General features: G+C 35.8%; 1 protein-coding gene across 2 annotated transcripts in view; it reads left to right on the forward strand.

Annotated features, from left to right (window-relative positions):
- The window catches only part of MFSD14B (major facilitator superfamily domain containing 14B), a 29,428-nt gene extending 20,116 nt beyond the window's left edge, over window positions 1–9,312 (forward strand). For both annotated transcript variants that reach the window (XM_079331100.1, XM_079331099.1), the window contains exons 7-12: window positions 249–362; window positions 917–988; window positions 3,448–3,560; window positions 4,223–4,320; window positions 6,084–6,241; window positions 7,711–9,312. In XM_079331100.1, coding sequence (XP_079187226.1) covers window positions 249–362; window positions 917–988; window positions 3,448–3,560; window positions 4,223–4,320; window positions 6,084–6,241; window positions 7,711–7,914 — 759 coding nt within the window. In that variant the 3' untranslated portion in view covers window positions 7,915–9,312. The remainder of the gene's footprint in view (window positions 1–248; window positions 363–916; window positions 989–3,447; window positions 3,561–4,222; window positions 4,321–6,083; window positions 6,242–7,710) is intronic.
- Window positions 9,313–18,220: the final 8,908 nt, after the last annotated feature.

Below are 18,220 nucleotides of genomic sequence, written 5' to 3' on the forward strand. Positions count from 1 at the left end.
TTGGCACTGAACAGTAGCTTCAAAATCTTAATGGAAACTTTAGCAAGGAGCTGAGTTCTCCAGACTGTGTATAATGAGATTGATTGTGACTGATTGTGATTGATTGAAGGTTCAACTTAACAGTATCCGTGTGTAACTGTTTTGATGTGTCTGCATGCACAAAAAAGAGAATCTACCCTTCTTTCTTTATGCTTTCAATAGAGGTTGTACAAGTGTTTCAATACCTGCTTTGTTTTTTTGTTTTACAGTCTCTGAAGAAAGTTAGAAAAGATCCTACAGTTCTCCCAATCTGCATTACAGTGTTTCTCTCATATCTTCCTGAGGCTGGCCAGTATTCTAGTTTCTTTCTGTACTTGAGACAGGTAAACATTGGTTTCTTCACATCTTACTAAGGAGGTTTAAATAAGTATTCCCTATGACTTCTTTCATGTTATAGAATTTGCTCAGAGGCTTGCTTTCTGACAAAGTAAAGCTTAAAATTAAAGGCAAGGTACTTTCCTAAGCCAAGAATTGAGTAACACTTGATTCCTGGTGCATAAAGCCTGCAATATCTTAAGCACGTGTTTGCCTTATGCAAGCCTTTGTGCAGTAGTTTGTGGGTCTGTCTTGAGGTGTGATTTTTGCCTGTCAAAGACCTGTTGTATTTGTGGGACGGATAGAAAACTTCAATTTCTAGATCCATGACCTTGTCTGTCTCTGTTTTCTCTGTTTTTTAAGGAAGTTTTTTTTTTTCCTTTATGATTTTCTTGGCAAAGAGTCAAGGATTATTATTGAAAATGAACACTTCCTGTGTGGATCCTGTATAAATCTAGTGTATAAGCAGAGATGAGTGTTTTCATTGAGAAGATCCTCACTGCTAGTAATTGCCCTGGATTGTGTTTGCAATTTGTTTTACACAGTTTCTGCTTCTCTACAGATTATAGGCTTTGGATCTGCTAGCATTGCAGCATTTATAGCTGTGGTGGGCATTCTGTCCATAATAGCTCAGGTAAGCTTTGATCTTTATAGTGCTTCATTTAAGCTTATCTAAAAACCTTTTACATGCTCTAATATGTTAGTATATCTTGAATTCACTAAATATTTTATTCATGATACATTCCATGTAAATTTCTTGATTTGTATCAGGTTTTCTTAGAAATGCTGGATCTGGACATCAGGAAAATAAAATTTGGTATACTTGTTACCAAATGCAAGGGAAAGGGAAATGTCTTACTTTAAATAAAAGTCACACTACTTGCATGTATTTAATTGGCTTGTGGTATCAAACTTGCATACAAGCAGTCTTTTGCAGGGTTACTTAGGCTCAGGATTACGTGGAGGCTGAGGAGCCCTGTTACCTTCTTGTCATATTTCTTAATTGGCAGCTGATGAGCTGATTTTTCAACAAATCCTTTGTCCTTTTTAAATCAAAGAGTTTTTATGGTGTGATCTGTGGTATCTTTCTGGATACAGTTTGTCTTCCTGTTCTGGTAACAGGAAGAGGAATGGCATATAGAGTATATCACAATCTTGCTGCCATTCTTAGTAGACTGAAGGTAACTGTTTTGATGTAAACAACACATTCATCAAGATTGACCAGTTTTACCGGTGTCAGTTGTGGCCTTCTTTAGCACTTCAAGTCATTATTTTAGTCTTGTGCTGTGGTTTGTTCTGATGCTATTGTGTGCACTCATATTTGCCCGTCATACTTTATGCAGACCAGTATTTTTTGCTAAAAATCTCTTAAGAGGGCTTTCCTTCTGGTTTGTAATTTTCAGTGTTAAAATGAGGAAAATATATAGATTTTTGAGCTCTTTGAAGAGTTCAGCATGCTGAAATAATCTTTTCCTTATTGACATAATCTTTGCTTCATGAATACTTGTTTGTGTTGGCATGTTGGGTATCTCCAGAATGAACTGAACACATGAAGGTAGAATTACTGTGGTTTTTTTCTATGTAGTATTTAAACTAAAAGGGAAGAACAAGAAAGCTAGGTTGAGCAGTTGTTCTTGGCTGAATGCCAAGTGCCCACCAAGTTGGTCCAGCAGTCTTCATCCCAACCAGACAGGGAAGAAAAACTGAAGCAAAAAGGGGCTCTTAAGTGGAGATAAGGAAGTTTATTAAAGCAAAAGCAAAAGTTTAGGCATGCATGAACAAAGAGGGGAAAAAAAAAGTTTATTTTCTTCTTTCCATCAGCTAGCAGTGTTGAGCCACTTCCTCGGAAGCAGGGCTTCTGCACGTAGTAATTACTCTGAAAGACAAACATCGTAAATAACAAATGCCCCATTCCTCCTCTTTTCCTTAGCTTTTATATCTGAGCTGATACCATCTGGGATGAGTTTTTCCTTTGGTCAGTTTGGGTCAGTTGGCTGAGTTTTGTCCCCTCCCAGGCTCTTACCCATTCCCAGTCTACTGATGTGGTGGGAATGAGAGACAGCACTGATGCTCTGCCAGCACTGCCCAGCAGTCACCAAAGCACTGGTGTGTTAACACCACCTTCCCAGGTACCCTCAGACCTCTGAGAGCAGCTGTGGGAAAACTAACTCCATCTCAGCCAGACTCAATACAATCAGGAAGAGAGATAAGACAAGAGAGGAAGTGTATTCTGCTCTGCAGTTCTCGTTCCTTTTCTCTGTATTTTTACTGAAGTACTGCCGAGTTTCTCCTGTTAAAGAAAACTGTGTGGTTCATTAACTGAGTCAAGTTGTCCACGTGGACTTTACTAGGATGTGTCTGATTGTTGCCATGGGTATCTTGTTATATCTGAATTGGGATATCCTTCCCCCTCAGCAGTAATACTTGTAACAAATACAAATACTGATCTTTGGTTAGGATTAGCTTCCATGTGGAAGAGAAAAGGCCCTATCAGTGATGTAAAGAGTCAGTAGAAAATGGAATTAATGAAAATGAAAAATGGAATTAATTAATTCTGCCTAGAAATTGGCTGAATTTTGGTGTATGTGGTGAAGGTGACAAAGCAGCAGGATTTATGTGTAAGTTTAAAATGTAAATTTGCAAAATAATCCAGCTGACCTAAGGAGTTTACTTTGTTCTAGGCTAACAGTCTTTTTTCACTAGTATTTGTGGATACTGGTAAATTCAAGTTGTGTCCAGCCTGCACTATCTTTACTTGGTAACTACTTTTCTTTTGTGGAGTGCTGTATTCTGTAATAAAATAGGTTTGTAGACGTGAAAATGAAAGCCTTGGAAATAGACCGTGCCATCTAATATACGTAGAGAAGGCAATACATATGCTACTTGATGTTGCATTTAAGAGTTAAGAATATTTGTATATTAAATGTTGAAATCTCTTACCTGTATTTTGGGCTTAATATAGGAGAAATAAGAAGACAAATTATATTAATTTCCTCATCATTTGAAAGGTCTGAATTACAGTGCATAGGAGAAATTACTTTTGCAAGTCTGACTTTTTAAAACAACTTTTGGTTGAACCAATTTCTCTTGCAGACTGTGTTTCTCAGTATGTTGATGAGATCTATAGGAAACAAAAACACAGTTCTCCTTGGCCTTGGCTTTCAGATCTTTCAGCTGGCTTGGTATGGTTTTGGATCTGAGCCTTGGTAAGCATACATTTTGGTATGTACACACTTGTTAAGGAATAGAAATTTTTTTTTTCCTAATAAATTCTACTATTTAATTCTGTTGTCATGGGTATGTAAGAGTTCTGTGAATTAAGCATTCCCATTTTCATTAAAAATTACACTACAAAAATTTGGTCTGTATTTTAAATATGTAGAAATGATAGAATTTCCTGCACATAAAGCTTTTTTTGAGAGGGAGTCATTGTAACATTAGTCTATGAATGCTGTTAATTAGAAATAAGAAATAAGACAGAACAACTTCTTTACGAAGTGTGTCCTACCGAGAGGGACTTCCTAGTCAGTTGTAGAAGCTAGAGAATTGCATCACTGGAACACCCTGGGAAATTGTTCCTTTGTACAGTGTTTGGAGAGGAAAGCCCACATCAATCCCAATCCTCTCTTTTTCTGTGCTAGGATAGAATCAAATCAAATGTGCTTCTGTTCCAGCAAGTTCAGAATAATATATGAGAGGGGAGTGGGAAGATAACCAGATAATTTCCAGTCTTTAGGTATTTTAATAAGGATATTTTGAAAAGGAATTAAGTATTAAATAAGGATGCCCTTGTGGTCCTCTTGGGAATGTGGGGAATAGTTATAAGGACAGTCTCGTTTTTAATGAATGAATTATGTATTTAACACAGGATGATGTGGGCAGCAGGAGCTGTGGCAGCAATGTCAAGCATTACATTCCCAGCAATTAGTGCTCTAGTTTCACGAAATGCAGAGGCAGATCAACAAGGTGAGTATTGGATCAATTGCTGTTTATGGATCAGACTGTTTTTTGACTAGAAAGCAGAAGAGTTATATAGGTGTACTTTTCAAGTTATCTTTGTAAGTTTTCATTTGGGAGTACCTGTGGAAGTCTGCTAGTCTATGTAGACAGGAAGGAAGTGCATAAATATACCATATTTGCATTGTAAAACACATAATCTCTGATGAGCTATTTCTTTACTTTCTTTCTGTAGAAGTACTACAAAGGCAATACAAGCTTCCTCTTTTTTTCTCTTCCTTTTATTATATACAATATTCTCTAGGTAGATAATGAAGATTAATGTAACAATACTACCTTGTAAATTGCACATTTTCCATATTGAAATAGATGTAGGAAAGAAGTTTTATTTTTTGTAGAAAAGTTGGCCCTGTTTGATACAATAATTGAGATTTTCAAGGAATAGGAAAGGATGCCAAAGTAAATGCCAGTTAATCAGAGAAAATGCAAAATTTACTGGTTTTGATATGAAAATCAGCGTACAGTCAGAAGCTACTCCTTCTTTATAGTGTAATGAGAAGTCATCACAAATTAAAACAGTTATAAAAATAACTGAATTATTGTCTCTTTAAAAAAATGCCATACATATAAATTTTAAGTATCAGTTATGCAACATGAAGTTGTACAACATGAAGTTAGGCAAATGCAGTTAATCTGAGAAGTAAAAGGAGATGCTGTTCCATGAGGATTTCTGTTGAAAGATGCAAAAGATAGTATTGTACATGGGCTTTTGTAATTATACCCTTCTCCCCAGTTTTTTTCAAGACATTTTAAAGATTTTTAAAGACTTTTTTCTGTTTACATCAGGAAATTACTAGTTTAGTTAACTGACAGAAGCCATTGAGCTTTGATTTTTACATGGAGGAAACTGGTGTTAATAGCTAAGGCTTTCAAGAGGAGGTTTTGCCACCTAGTGGCATGAAGATTTTAAACTTTCATATCATTAATCTATAAAATAAAAGCTTGGACAGCTATCTTTTGCATGTTTTCTTTTTCTCCCATTTTACAAGTTACTGCCTTAAGAACGAAGCAGATTATTAATATTGTAAAATAGCATTTTTAGACTCTTACTATGTGAAGTTAATATAATCAAAACATTGTTTGCACTGTTGTCACAATCACTTAGTGAAGTCAAAACAGAAATATACTTATAGCACTCTGATTAATCAAGCTTTAAAATCCATCCAGTGTAAAACTGCAGTCAGTCTAATATTGTGAATTTACTGCTGTACACTTAATTTACTGCCCTGATTAAATTACTTGATATTTAAATAAATACTAGTCACAATTTGTGTGTATTTTCCCAATCACAGTTCTTAATATTTAGGTACATTATTCTAAATTTCACTTGAAAATAAATTGAACGGGAGCAACATTTAAACTCTGCTGTCTTTGCTGTCTTTATTGTAGGCTTTGAATGAGAGTGGAAGAAGTCTAATATAAAAAATTAAATCTGCACATAAATTTCTTTATCATAATAATGAAATATTATACAATAATAAATATCATAGTTCTTCCAGTAATCTGTAATGTAGTGACAGAACTATAATGATGCAGGGGATAATTTTAATCTGACAGATTTGTCTTCAATGTATTTATTACATCTTCGAATGTAACAATAATTATCATATGCTCTATTTTGGAACAATTATTACAATACACTCAGTGCTCATGGCCTGAGCATTTCTTCCTTGATTAAAAAAAAAAAATCCTCCTTTTTTTTTCCTCATTAGGTGTTGTCCAAGGAATAATAACTGGAGTCAGAGGACTGTGCAATGGCCTGGGACCAGCACTGTATGGCTTTATTTTCTTTCTCTTCCATGTGGAACTCAATGAATTGCTATCTGATAACACTTCTGAAAAAAAACCAAAGCAGAATCCCAGTGATAAGGTTAGTTCAAAATTTGATGGGCAGCTTGCTGTGTAGAACTCACAGCTCCAGAAATCTGTCCTTTTTATTGATTTAAAATCTTTGTATCTTACTCTTAAACTACTTAATTCTTGCTTTTCAGTTTTATTAAATTATTAAGATAGCTCATAATGTGATAGTAAATATTTAGATTTACAATAGTAGCAGCATTGGTTTTGTTTTGTAACAGTATCAGGTAACTTCATTTGATGTAAATTTACTGGAATTAAAGTTGGAGTGAGGTTGCATCATTATGATTATCCACAGGAAGCCCTTACAGCAAAAAGTGGAGTTGTATGCTGTGTTTGAGAGTGATAACACTTGGCAATGCAATGAGAAAGAGCAGCTTCTGAAAGGTTTTTACTCCTCTCAGTGAAGCTACAATCATGTAATACTCAAAAACTGCTCAGATGAATTAGCTGTTATACTACAAATGAAAATTCGTGAAAGTTCATTTTTTCTTTAAGTATTTGTGTGCATAGCACCTGTATTTTTTATATGTTAGTATACTTTACATGTACAGGCCATCAGCTGAAAATTTAGGCCTCTGTAACAAGAATTGAGGCAAGGAAAATACCCTGTTACTGTATACTTATGTTCAGCTACTTCCCCACTTTATTTGAGAATAGCTTCCACATTTCATTTGGTAGAATAAATGTGCACTGGACTGACGAGTTTCACCCTCTGCTTCATATACTTTTAATTTACACAGATACAGAAAAGTTGTTAAAGATTAAAAAAAAGCTGGATTGTTGACACTTCTTTTGTAGAGGTTTGTCATCAAACTTGGCCGATTTAAAATTTATCTTAAAATTTTTCTGGTGTTTATCTTTAGCTGGGGCTGTGAAGTATGGGTAAGTTTTGTTTTTGATGTTTAAAATAAACTGCTTAGAAGCAAGAGAGAATAGCTCCAAATGCTAAGTTATTATACATGAACAATATGTCTCTGCAATGAGAATGGTCTCACTGTTACTTTGCTCACCCATATATTGTTTTTTTGAGATGCTTGTTTATTTGTCTAAGTTGATTCTAGAATATCTCACCCATGGAAAAGCTAAGATTTATTGAGCATTTGTACTTCTGGATGTTGATACCTTATTCCATTGATGTTCAGAGGAGTCTTGTTGATTTAACAGGCATGTTGCCTAAAGCAAAAAAAAGTTATAAAAAGGCATCAAGTCAACATCTGTTTCATTTGCTAGGCAATCATACTGTCAGTTGACAAGTTTATGTGGTTTTGGTTTTTAGATCAGCATGGATATCAGGCAAGAAATTTGTGAGGATTTTTGATGCAGAAAATTCACTTTACAGTGCACACATGAACCTGTTTTCAAAAATTTTATTGTCTCCATAAATATGTCTCTCATGATCTCCTGCCTTTGTGGTGTAGTTCATAATGCAGAAGTCAATGCTTGAAATATGAATTCTTTATTACACTTTTTTTCCTGTAGATATCGATCATTCCTGGTCCCCCCTTCCTGGTTGGAGCGTGCATTGTTCTTCTGGCTTTTCTGGTTGCCTTATTTATTCCTGAGAGCAGCAAAGCCAGCAGTTCCAAAAAACACAGCAACAGCAGCAGCAGCAGTCTGAGTAACAACATAGACCAAAGTCATGAAGAGGACATTGAACCATTGCTGCAGGATAGCAGTGTATGAAGGCTGAATTCTGAGGGGCCTATGGAACAAATTAATGCACTGAATTTGTGCTCTGGAAGCTTGGTGGGAGGTACAGGGTATCTTACCTTTCAGAGGAAGGCAGCTGTGACGGGAGGTCACTTGCTGTATGGTACTTGAGGTTGGTGTCATGCTTGCAGGAGTGGTTTTTTAGAACAGCAGGTGACAAACTGGTGTGATTCTACCCAATACTGGACTGCAAATGCTGTGTCAAATTCTGATACTGGGTAGAAACCTGAATATAGAGACAGAATTTTTTTAAAGTTTGAATATTTAGTTCCCAAAATTGCAAGGTAATGCGAAACAGGTTTGAGCCAGAACAATTTTGACCATCACTATAATAGGTTGTTTTGCATCTCTGATGCCTTTTTGTTACATCTATGCCATTTGTAGTCTTCATGGTATGGGAGGCACTGATCTCTATGTAGTTTTGCTACTTGAAATAGTGGTTATCAGTGAAATTCTCAAATATTATTTACTAACAAGAATTCCAGTAGTTACCAGAAAATGGTGATGAAACTGAGATGGCAGAATTCTGAATGTATGTGATCACATGTGACAGTAGTTACCCATAAATGAAGGTCATACAGAAACCCTAAAACCCACATTATGGAATAATCAGTTTTGTGTAGTTAAATCAAGTCCAGATGGCACCCAAGAACCAGGTCCCATTAATGTTTTGCTTATGAAAAATAAAATTTTAATTTTAAAATGAGCAGTGTCAGAAATACACAATTCTGAGGGGGTGCCAGAGAATTTTACATCAAAATATATATGGATGTACTGCATTTTGTCACTTTATCTGTCATATAAACTAATTTTTCCTATTAATTCCTTTCACCACTGCCTTAACTGCTTCTTAGTGTTCAGTTATTAATCATATTCAGCCTTCATATCACTGTTTTACCTGCTGAATATCATGGATATATTAATATCATTTTTTTTCCTAAAAGATGCTTCAGATGAGTTATGAATTGTAACAAATGTGCTGATTTTTAGAGACATTTTATAAAGAAGACAGAGATTTATATGTATTTTGCTGCAGTGTAAATGGACTGTTAAACCCAACTTTGATGAAGTACTCCTATGAATGTTTTATATGTATGCAATATTTGTAGATATTTGTAAGGAGTTTTAATTTTTCCAGATGGGGATGCTGTGTAAATCATGTATTTATAAATGTAATGAGGGTATAGACAGTTATACAACAGTTACACAGTTTTTTTAAAGGATTGTGTATTGACTGAACAAATTTTAAAAATAGTATTTTGAAACTTGTTCCACATTGAGCACATCTAAGAAACCTTTTGTACTATGTAGGTTGGTATTTAAGTTAATAAGCTTCCTAATGCATAATAAATATAAATATTAAGCTTTCTAGTTTTCATGAGTAAGTGTGTGTTCTTCCAAATTCACTGTTGTGCCTTCACTGCTTCAGAGCAGAAGTGGGTTTATCCTAGTTTTGGATGACAGTACCTGAATTCCTCTTCTGTTGTGTTGTCTGTATCATCAGGAGTGATGAAAAGCACACTTTGCTTAGACATTCCTTTGGTATCTGACATGGTGTACCCCACTGGGGTAGAGAAGTGGAGAATGAAAGTACAAAAAAACCGTGAGAACAATTTCTGTCCTGAGCAGTACTGCAGAACTAATATGCTTTTTCTGAGGATTCTTAGGTAACTGTTTTTCTTTGAATTTCTTGCAGTTCAAGCCTGGGTTTTTATGCTGGATAATATTTTATTGTTGCAGGCCTGGGCAGGTTATATGTGATCCCAGTTTAGAATGTCTTAAACTTGATATATGGAATAAAATCCAGTATGCTAATGATAAAAGTAGCAGTTGTGAAATTTATTCCTGCTTGTAGTATCCCAGCAATGGATCGGATTTCTGAAGCAGAATCTCAGAATCACAGAATGGTTGGAAGAGATTTAAAGATCATGGGACAGGGGCATCTTTCAGTAGAGCAGGTTGCTTAGAGCCACCCTGTCCAACCTGACCTTGAACATTTCCAGGACTTTCAGGGATGAGGTATCCATAGCTTCTCTGGGCAACCTGTGACAGTGCCTCACCATTGTTATTGCAGACATTTTCTTCCCTATGTCCAATCTAAACCCTTTTCATTTTAAAACTCTTACACTTTGTCCTGTCACTAGATGCCCTAGGGAAATGCTACATCCTTTCCTACAATCCTTTCCTTTTTTGTATATTGATGGGCTTCAGTATATGAAGAGAGCCTTCTCTGCTGGCTGAGCAACCCTATCTCTCTCAGCATGTCTTCACAGGAGATGTACTCCAGTCCTCCAGTCATCTTTGTGGCCTCCTCACTCCAGCACTCTGGTTTCCTGGTGCTGGTGAGTCCAGAGCTGGATGCACAATAAATATTTTAAGCATGCACCCTTACTCTATATAAATTACTGTATGTACTACTCTACTAATTAAATACACAATCAAAATGTAAAAAGGTAAACAATTGATTAGATAAACAATTTCCAAATATTTTTATGAGCAGTATAAATTATTTTTCTGTTCCCAGGAGTAAATGAGTAAATGATGCTCAGAAATACCTGATGCTTCATTATTTTTAGAAATTCTTGCTCAACACCATGATACAGAGATGCAAATATTTGGTTCTGTGTTCAACTTATCTTGGTTTTAAACTTTAATATCTGTTTTTAATATTTGTCTTTACCGAAAAAAATACCTCACAAAGATATTGATCCAAATGGAAAGTGTGTTGAAGGTTGTGCTTGCTAAATCATGGTGCTCATTTTTCTGTCCTGCCCACTACTTATACAAAGGTGTATTAATATTCAGGGTAATACTCAACTAGTGAGTTTCCATTTTCCCTAATGTCAGTTTCAATTAGTTTGCAAATTCAATTGGATTTGCAAACTAATTGAAAGGCCTTGAATTTTTGTGTTAACAAATGGATTGAAAAACTTCCCTCTGGAGGATTTTTTAAATGGGTTAAAAAGTAACTTTCCTGTACAAGTGTGCAGGCAGTAGAGGTTTTTATGGATGATGCTTCTGCACTTCTGCAACATTGCACGATGATAGAAACATTTTCAAACTGTTTTCAAAATGCTCCCTTCATGCAATAACTTTATTTTGAACATAAAAATTTTCTTGCTCATTGTTATAAACATCATCTTCATCTTGAGGAGACACATTAAATGCTTTTAGTTTTCAAAAATATTTAGCATGGTACTCTAAAGCCTTTTTCATCACAGAAAAGGTCAGGAGATGTGGAACAATTGCTTTTCTTTCTGTGGAAGAAAAATGTTAAGTTTGACATGGGATAACCAGGGAACCCCTGTAATATAAAAGACTTTAATGGTAACTCCATGTTTCCAAAATATTGTAAAGATTCTAATATTGAAAGGGCATGTTTTTTATAAAATTAATTACATTTATACACTGATAACGATGTAAGACATTGTGTGCTTTTGTCTCCAGTTTATTTGCTGCACTAGCTTGCCCATGAGTGATCCAATGAATAAATTTTATTCTTGCATATACCCTTACCCTTGGATCCCTTTTTTATTCTATTCAAAGCAGCCACTTCATCATTGGTTACACTTGTACAGTTTTTTCATAAAAGAGAATTTTTAATAAAGAAAAAGTTTACTGTTGAACAACTACCTTTCCCATTACATCTTTTTGTTAGGGATTGACAAAAAAAGTTGCTCTTTATGTACTTTGTCATGTAAAAAAATCCAGCAAGTACCATAAACTGAGACAGGTTAGGAACACTGGTAGTTTTAAATCTCACACAACACATAGCTTGTTCTAATATTTGTTTATTCAAACCTTCAGCAATGTTTTTAATGAAATTTGTGAAATACTGGATTGAATAACACAGGACTTTAAACACTGCTGAAAAACTTGCAAGGGTTCTTCATGTCCTGGATGGCTGTAAATGCCCTGTCAATCCTTGTGGCTCCATACTATTGTCAGCTAATGCCTAAAGATACAATATGCACTCAAAAAGGCATTCATTGTTAGCACTTGTAAATTTGTATTTCAAATATTTACTTTGATAGTTTTCAATTTGTCTGGCCAACTTTTTCCTCAAATCTGACTACATTGTCAGTGTTTACCATGCAAAATGGTTGATGAAGGACTTGGACTAGGAATAGAAGTATCACCTCTGCAACTTGTCTGTTTGTGCTTTCATCTTTGGTCTGTGGGGTTTTGTCCCAGAACCTTTGTGGGAGAATGGGTGTCCTTAGTTTAGTTGCAGATGGGCAATGTAGTCTGCAGATCCACTGCAGATCCACTTAACTGGGCACATGTCAATATGTCAATACACTGAAAGTGAATGAAAGAGTGAGGGTCTCGCTGTCAACTCCCTCCTGCATTGGGAAGCAGCACTCTTCCTCAAGGATGCCTTGTGTGCTGTCTTCCTTAAGGGTGACCATCTGGCATACACACCAGATGAATGTGCAGTGTCAAGATGTGTCAGTAAAGTTGTAATTCTTCATACTTTTAGGTGGTAAATAAAATATTTTTATTTTAGGTAAAAAATCAGCAGTAACTAATACTTTTCTCCTTGTACCCCTGAGGTGCTTAACCTCCAGGTAGGAGACTATTGCTCCAAAGCTTGTTTTACTGCAATGTAAGAACATGCAGAAAGAGTAAGACACTGCCTCACTTCCTCAGGGTGGTAATGGACATGTTTCTTTGGGCAGTTGCTGGTTTCTGCATTGAGCTGTGATCCAGAGAAACAAAGTTCTAGTTGTTTCCATGCAATTCTCATTTCTTGTTTTTTTTTTTAATTTTATTTTTTCAGAAGAAATCAAACACAGTCTTGCCCCCACCAAAAGAAAACAAAAGCAAAAAACAAACAGGGAAAGACATGGTGAATAACAGTACAAAGATCTGGAAAACTGTACTTGGGAAACCTCTTTCCTTTTCTTCTGTCCTCACAAATTTTTCTCTTCTACGTACATGCATTTATCATGAAAATATGATGTTGCTGTATTTTGATTATAATATACTAGAAGATATATATACTGTGATATATAAACCTATGACTTAGATTGTTTTAACAAGCATGTTAAGCAATCTGTTATATATATTAGCATCACTATGTCCCCTAACAAGAAGGGAATATGATTTAAAATGCTGTTTAAAAGTTTTGGTCATACTTTTCTGTTGTGGTCCAAAAGCTTTCACTTGCAGGACCTTCCAAGCTCAGTTGGCTAAGCTGAGACACTCCTAGTCAACCTGAAAAAGCATAATAGCCTGTTTTTTGTGTGATTGAGGAAACTGAGCATGACTTCTAGTCCTCTGTTTGATGGCATGCTGTCTCATGATCTCCATTTCAAGAGCTTGATGGTGAGATTGATCTAAGAGTAAAATCTTGAATCCAGCATGTGGAAACAAGCTAAATTAAATCAGTGTTTTAGTTCCTAGAGAATTTCTCTTGAGCAAATCTTCTCCCATTGCCTAGATAGAATAGTCTTGCTCTGATTTCTAAAAGAGCACTGCAGTAAGAGAATGAAGAAGATGGGCAAGGTTCAGGGTACAGTCCCAGGCCTAGCACTGTTACTCTGCTGCACTTGCAGTCTGTTTTCTGTTGCTATAAAAGTGCCTTTCTGTATTGCATTTTCAGCACTAGCACCTTAAAGTAAATGTGTTAAAATTCTTCCTTAATTTGTAAGTAAATGCTGCTGGATCTCTGAGAAGTACAGACCTGCATGATTTACGTGCTATTGACCGCATTATGTGTTAGCAGTTTGGAAGTCAATATTTTTTTATAGTCCTTTTTTTTCTGTTGACATGAAAAAATGGCCACTTCTGATTGCATACCCCAGTGAGAACTTTGGCTTATGGATTTCAGAAAATTGCTTGTATCTGAACTGTCCCTTGACTGATGCCTGATGTATGCCTTAATGCTTATGTGTCAATACAATTGTGTAAGAAACAGACTGTAAAGAAAAGTGTGCTGCTAGCTCTGCTCATCTGAATGTAGGCAAAAAGCTGCTCAGCAGGATCTTATTATATGATGATTCAAGGAAAACTGATGGTGAATATCAGGCAGGCAACATAATTAATGACAAATTTCTTTTCTACATGTGGAAAGTGTTGATCTTGAAAACTTTGCAGTGGTTGTATTGTTTTGTCCAGGAAATCTGTTTTATAGGAAGTTTTTCTTCTACAGGCAATTTTTCTCCCTTCTCCTCCTCCATTTTGAAGAGTATTTTAAAACATATTTTACACTTTGTAGCAAAATATTGCAGTCTTTTCTGAAAGTCCTGATGAGTTCTCTTCTGTAAGAGAAACTTAATCATATATGGGGGTATTTGTTTTATCATTTGCAGGTACCATTTTTGATAACTTGATGCCATTTCTCAGTGCAGTGATTCAAACATCCTCTGTAAAGCAGTGAAGGAAAAAAAACCAAAACAAAACATGACAAAATTTTTCTCGTAACAGACTGAAGTGTTAAGCACTGAAGAAGAAAATTAAAATGTGCAGATCTATGCATACTTCCATGTTGTTTAAAGCCCAAAAGAAGCTTTTTCTTGCTGTCTTTCTTCTTTATGCCTGCAAAAGGAACAAAGTGGATCTTTTTCCTCATTGGTATCATCTGTAACTGGTTTATAAATAGCTGAGACATCAAACTTGCCCAGCTGCCTAGTTGTAGTATGCACTGTTGTCCTGGTTTGAAGGACAGATGTCTGCCAATAAAGGCAGAAGCTTCTCTTTGAAAGGGAGAATGTAAACCCCCTCCCTCCAAATTCTTATAATTTTGAAATTAAGGGGCTCTCAGGCAAAGATATGGGAATTAAGAATAGCAGTTCTTTACTAGGAAAATTAAAATAGAAATACAGTATTACAAAGAACAATCCCAACCCTGACAGTGTCAGAATACAGCCTGACACCCTGTCAGTCAGGGTGTTGGTGGCAGTCCCATTAAATGGGGGCTGCATCTTCCTACAGTGGCAGATGTGGTTCAGTTGATTCAGTGGTCCTGTAGAAGGGTTCAGCCTTCCTCTGAAGATCCAGAGATGATGTGGAAAGGTCCAGCTTTCTTCTGGAATCCAGTGGAAAAATGGTTAACTTGCAGTCCAAAATCTGTTTTTATCTAGGTAGGAAAGGCTTGGCTCCTCTCCCTGGCTGGAGCATCTCCCAATGGGATAATGTAATTTTATCAGTCATCCAGTGGGACTCAAGGCCCAGCAGCAGATGATATCTTCCTGGAGTGGATGGGTTGTGGAAAAGATAAAGATGATTGCCTCACCCTGTCCCAAAGATGGTCCATTAGCAGATGGTATGTGCCACAAACATACGGAATCACCACCCCACCCAGTTTTAACAGATGGTGACAGAATACACATTTCTGGTCACATCCTGTATTGCAAACCAAGACAGTTGTGCTCATGCTTAAATGCATTGGGAGTGTTAATACAGTGCAGCTAGTGGTTTCTGAAAGTTTGAAATGTGTATTTAAGTTGAATAGTAGCATATTTTAAGTACAATATTTAAAGATACATTCAAAAGATGTACATTATATAATTTTTAACACAGGAAGAAAAATAAAAGGAAGATTGAGGAATAGAAATATTCACTAGACTATGCCACTTAAAGTTAATTGCATTCTACATATTCTTGTCAGGCACACATTTGGACCTCAGGGAGATGTTGCAGGCCTCTGTGCAGTCATTAGAGGAAAAAGCTGTTTTCAGAGCTGATAATTTGTGACTTTAACTGAGTGGTTAAGGATTTGATCTTCTTGGACAATAGATTTCCATTTTTCCTCAAGATGTAAGCTTTCCCTACCAATAAGTTATCTTTCATTTTTCAGATATGAAGGTGTGCTTGGGAAAGCACCTTGGGAAATACAGTGCACTAGAAACTCTTAATGATCCTGGAACCAAGTAATCAAAAATTAATTCAGATTTTTTAAAAAATATTTTTAGTACAAATGACAAAGAGATGTTATAAGATCAATAAAAGAAATTAATATTTAGTGTTTCAGAATAATTCTGAAATTATTTGTCTGTGTATGAAATGCATCAACAGCACCATAGCTGCCCTTCCTGAAGGTGACAGGAAAGAAAAATGTGATAAAGGTCAGACTGTCAGGCAGCCTATTATGAGCAAAACACTTTCCTAGGATAGAGCCTCGCCAAGAGTGGGCTGGTGCCACCTTGACATTACAGCGTCTGTCAAAAGGAAAAACAACTCATGACTCCAGGTAATAACTGAAGGTAGTAAAAACAACTCATTTGCCCTATTTCTTCCATCTCTAGGGGGAAAAATACATCAAGCTACCATGTAGCAATCATATTAAAAAGTTCTGCACAGTTGCCTCTAGCAGTTGCTTGAGATCTTTTACTTTATTATGAAATACACAAAAGTAAAAGCTTATCTCTAAGTTTGTGGAAGGAGCCCATGGTAAATATATTTAAATTTATTTGGTTCTATTCATTGTTGAATATTTGGAGAAAGAGCAATAAAAAATGGAACAGTAAAGATTCCATGTCTATCTTTTGAGGTAATTTTAAAAATTTTTCATTTAAAATAGGATGGTTTTTTTCCTGATTGCAAAGACTCCAAACTCAACCTAAGAGCTTCAGCATATGTTATTGTATTTCTAACATGATTACTAGAAATACCAACCTACCCAGGGCAGAGTGCAAATAAGGTAATTAAGTGTATTAAAAGTGCATTTGAGGTAGCATGGTATTACTGAAGAAAGAGAAGGAAAGAAGACAGCATGACTTTCTAACCAACTGAATTTTCAAACCTGATGGAAAACCTCATGAGGTCCTGGATAAAGCAACATGAAAGATTAGCACTGGTTGCAGAAAATTTTGCTAATACAATTTTGATAAAAAGTGTTTTTCTTGAAGACCTAGGTTTGAAATATGTCGACACGACATTGATCAATGATTTTGGTGAACGTTATATCTGAAATACACCTAGATTTTTGAATTTTAAGAATTTGAATCAAAAGGTAATAATAAAATCTGCACAGCAAACTTGGTCTCTGAAAACTGAGAAATGGCTTTCAAAGAAGAGAATTCAACTCCATCTCACATATTCACTTTCCTGACACTCCATATGCCACAAATTTACAGGAAAGAGAGGAAAACTTACACCTTCAGATAAATTATTCTTTAAAGATGGAAGGCTTCAACTGCCACAAGTCTCAGGTGTCCATTTAGCAACTGATTCCAGTAGGATACACTTAACTATGGTGCTGCAAAGATGTCTTTTATTTATTTGTTTATGCTGCAATATTATTTTTGCCCTTTAAAGACAATTGTTTTATTCCCATGCAACTTTTGAGGAGATTTGTAACAGTTGGTACATGACAGCATTTAGCAAATACCTGTGCTTTAATTGGAGTGTTCAGATGCTTGTTATCAAAGGAATGTTAGTTTGATGCTTTCTTCTGTGGCTTTTGTCCTGCATAAAAAAAAAAAAAATACCTAAAAGTCTAAGGAAAGGCTGACTCAAGGGGGTCCTGTTTGGAGCTGATCACTTAAGGCTTTAACTGCATCACTTAAACTGCATTGTTTATTTACTGCCTAAGGTTGTGTTGATAATCTAATTGGCAGGAAGGACTGAAAGTTGTCTGTCCTGCTAGCAGCAGATGTCTAAAAAGACTACTGTTAATAGTAAAAAAATCAGAAAATCTTGACTTTTGTTTTCAGAGCATTAGCTTTCACATTATGGTCTCAAGAGTACTTCAAGGTGCAGGTGTCTTTATAAAAAGATAGTACCACTTTACTCCCAAGAGAAATTAGTCATAGAAAAAAATCTTAGCTGAGGAAGTAGTACATCCATCCACAAACCCCAGAGTGGTGTCTGAGTTAGAAAGTGCCTTAAGGCACTGAGCTTCAAGTACTTGGGTAAAATATCATACACCCTTCTTGGATGTTAGTCTGAGACCTTCTCAGCTCTTTTAGACAATACAACAACTGTGTTATGTGAAAAAGATACTGAACTATTTGATAAAATTATATCTGGCATCACCCTTAAACTTGAAGGACCACAAAAAGCTTTACCAACTGGAAGTAAACTGTGGTTCTAATGCTAAATAAGACAAGTCCTAGGACAGACATACTGACAAAGTGAAACACCCTTTTTGTGTCTTCAAAAGTGCCAGTTGTGAAATCTGAGATCAGTTTCATTAATGTATCCTGTGAACAGACAGAAGTCCTCACCTATTCATGAGCAATCTTGTACAGTCTTTGTTGTTCCAAGTCTTGCAAAATTTTAGTAAGCTTGAACAATTGTCTTATGCTTATGCACAGAATAACCTGGGTTT

The sequence above is a fragment of the Erithacus rubecula genome, assembly GCF_903797595.1.
Source record: "Erithacus rubecula genome assembly, contig: SUPER_Z_unloc_2, whole genome shotgun sequence".
In the NCBI taxonomy this organism is placed as follows: Eukaryota; Metazoa; Chordata; class Aves; order Passeriformes; family Muscicapidae; genus Erithacus; species Erithacus rubecula.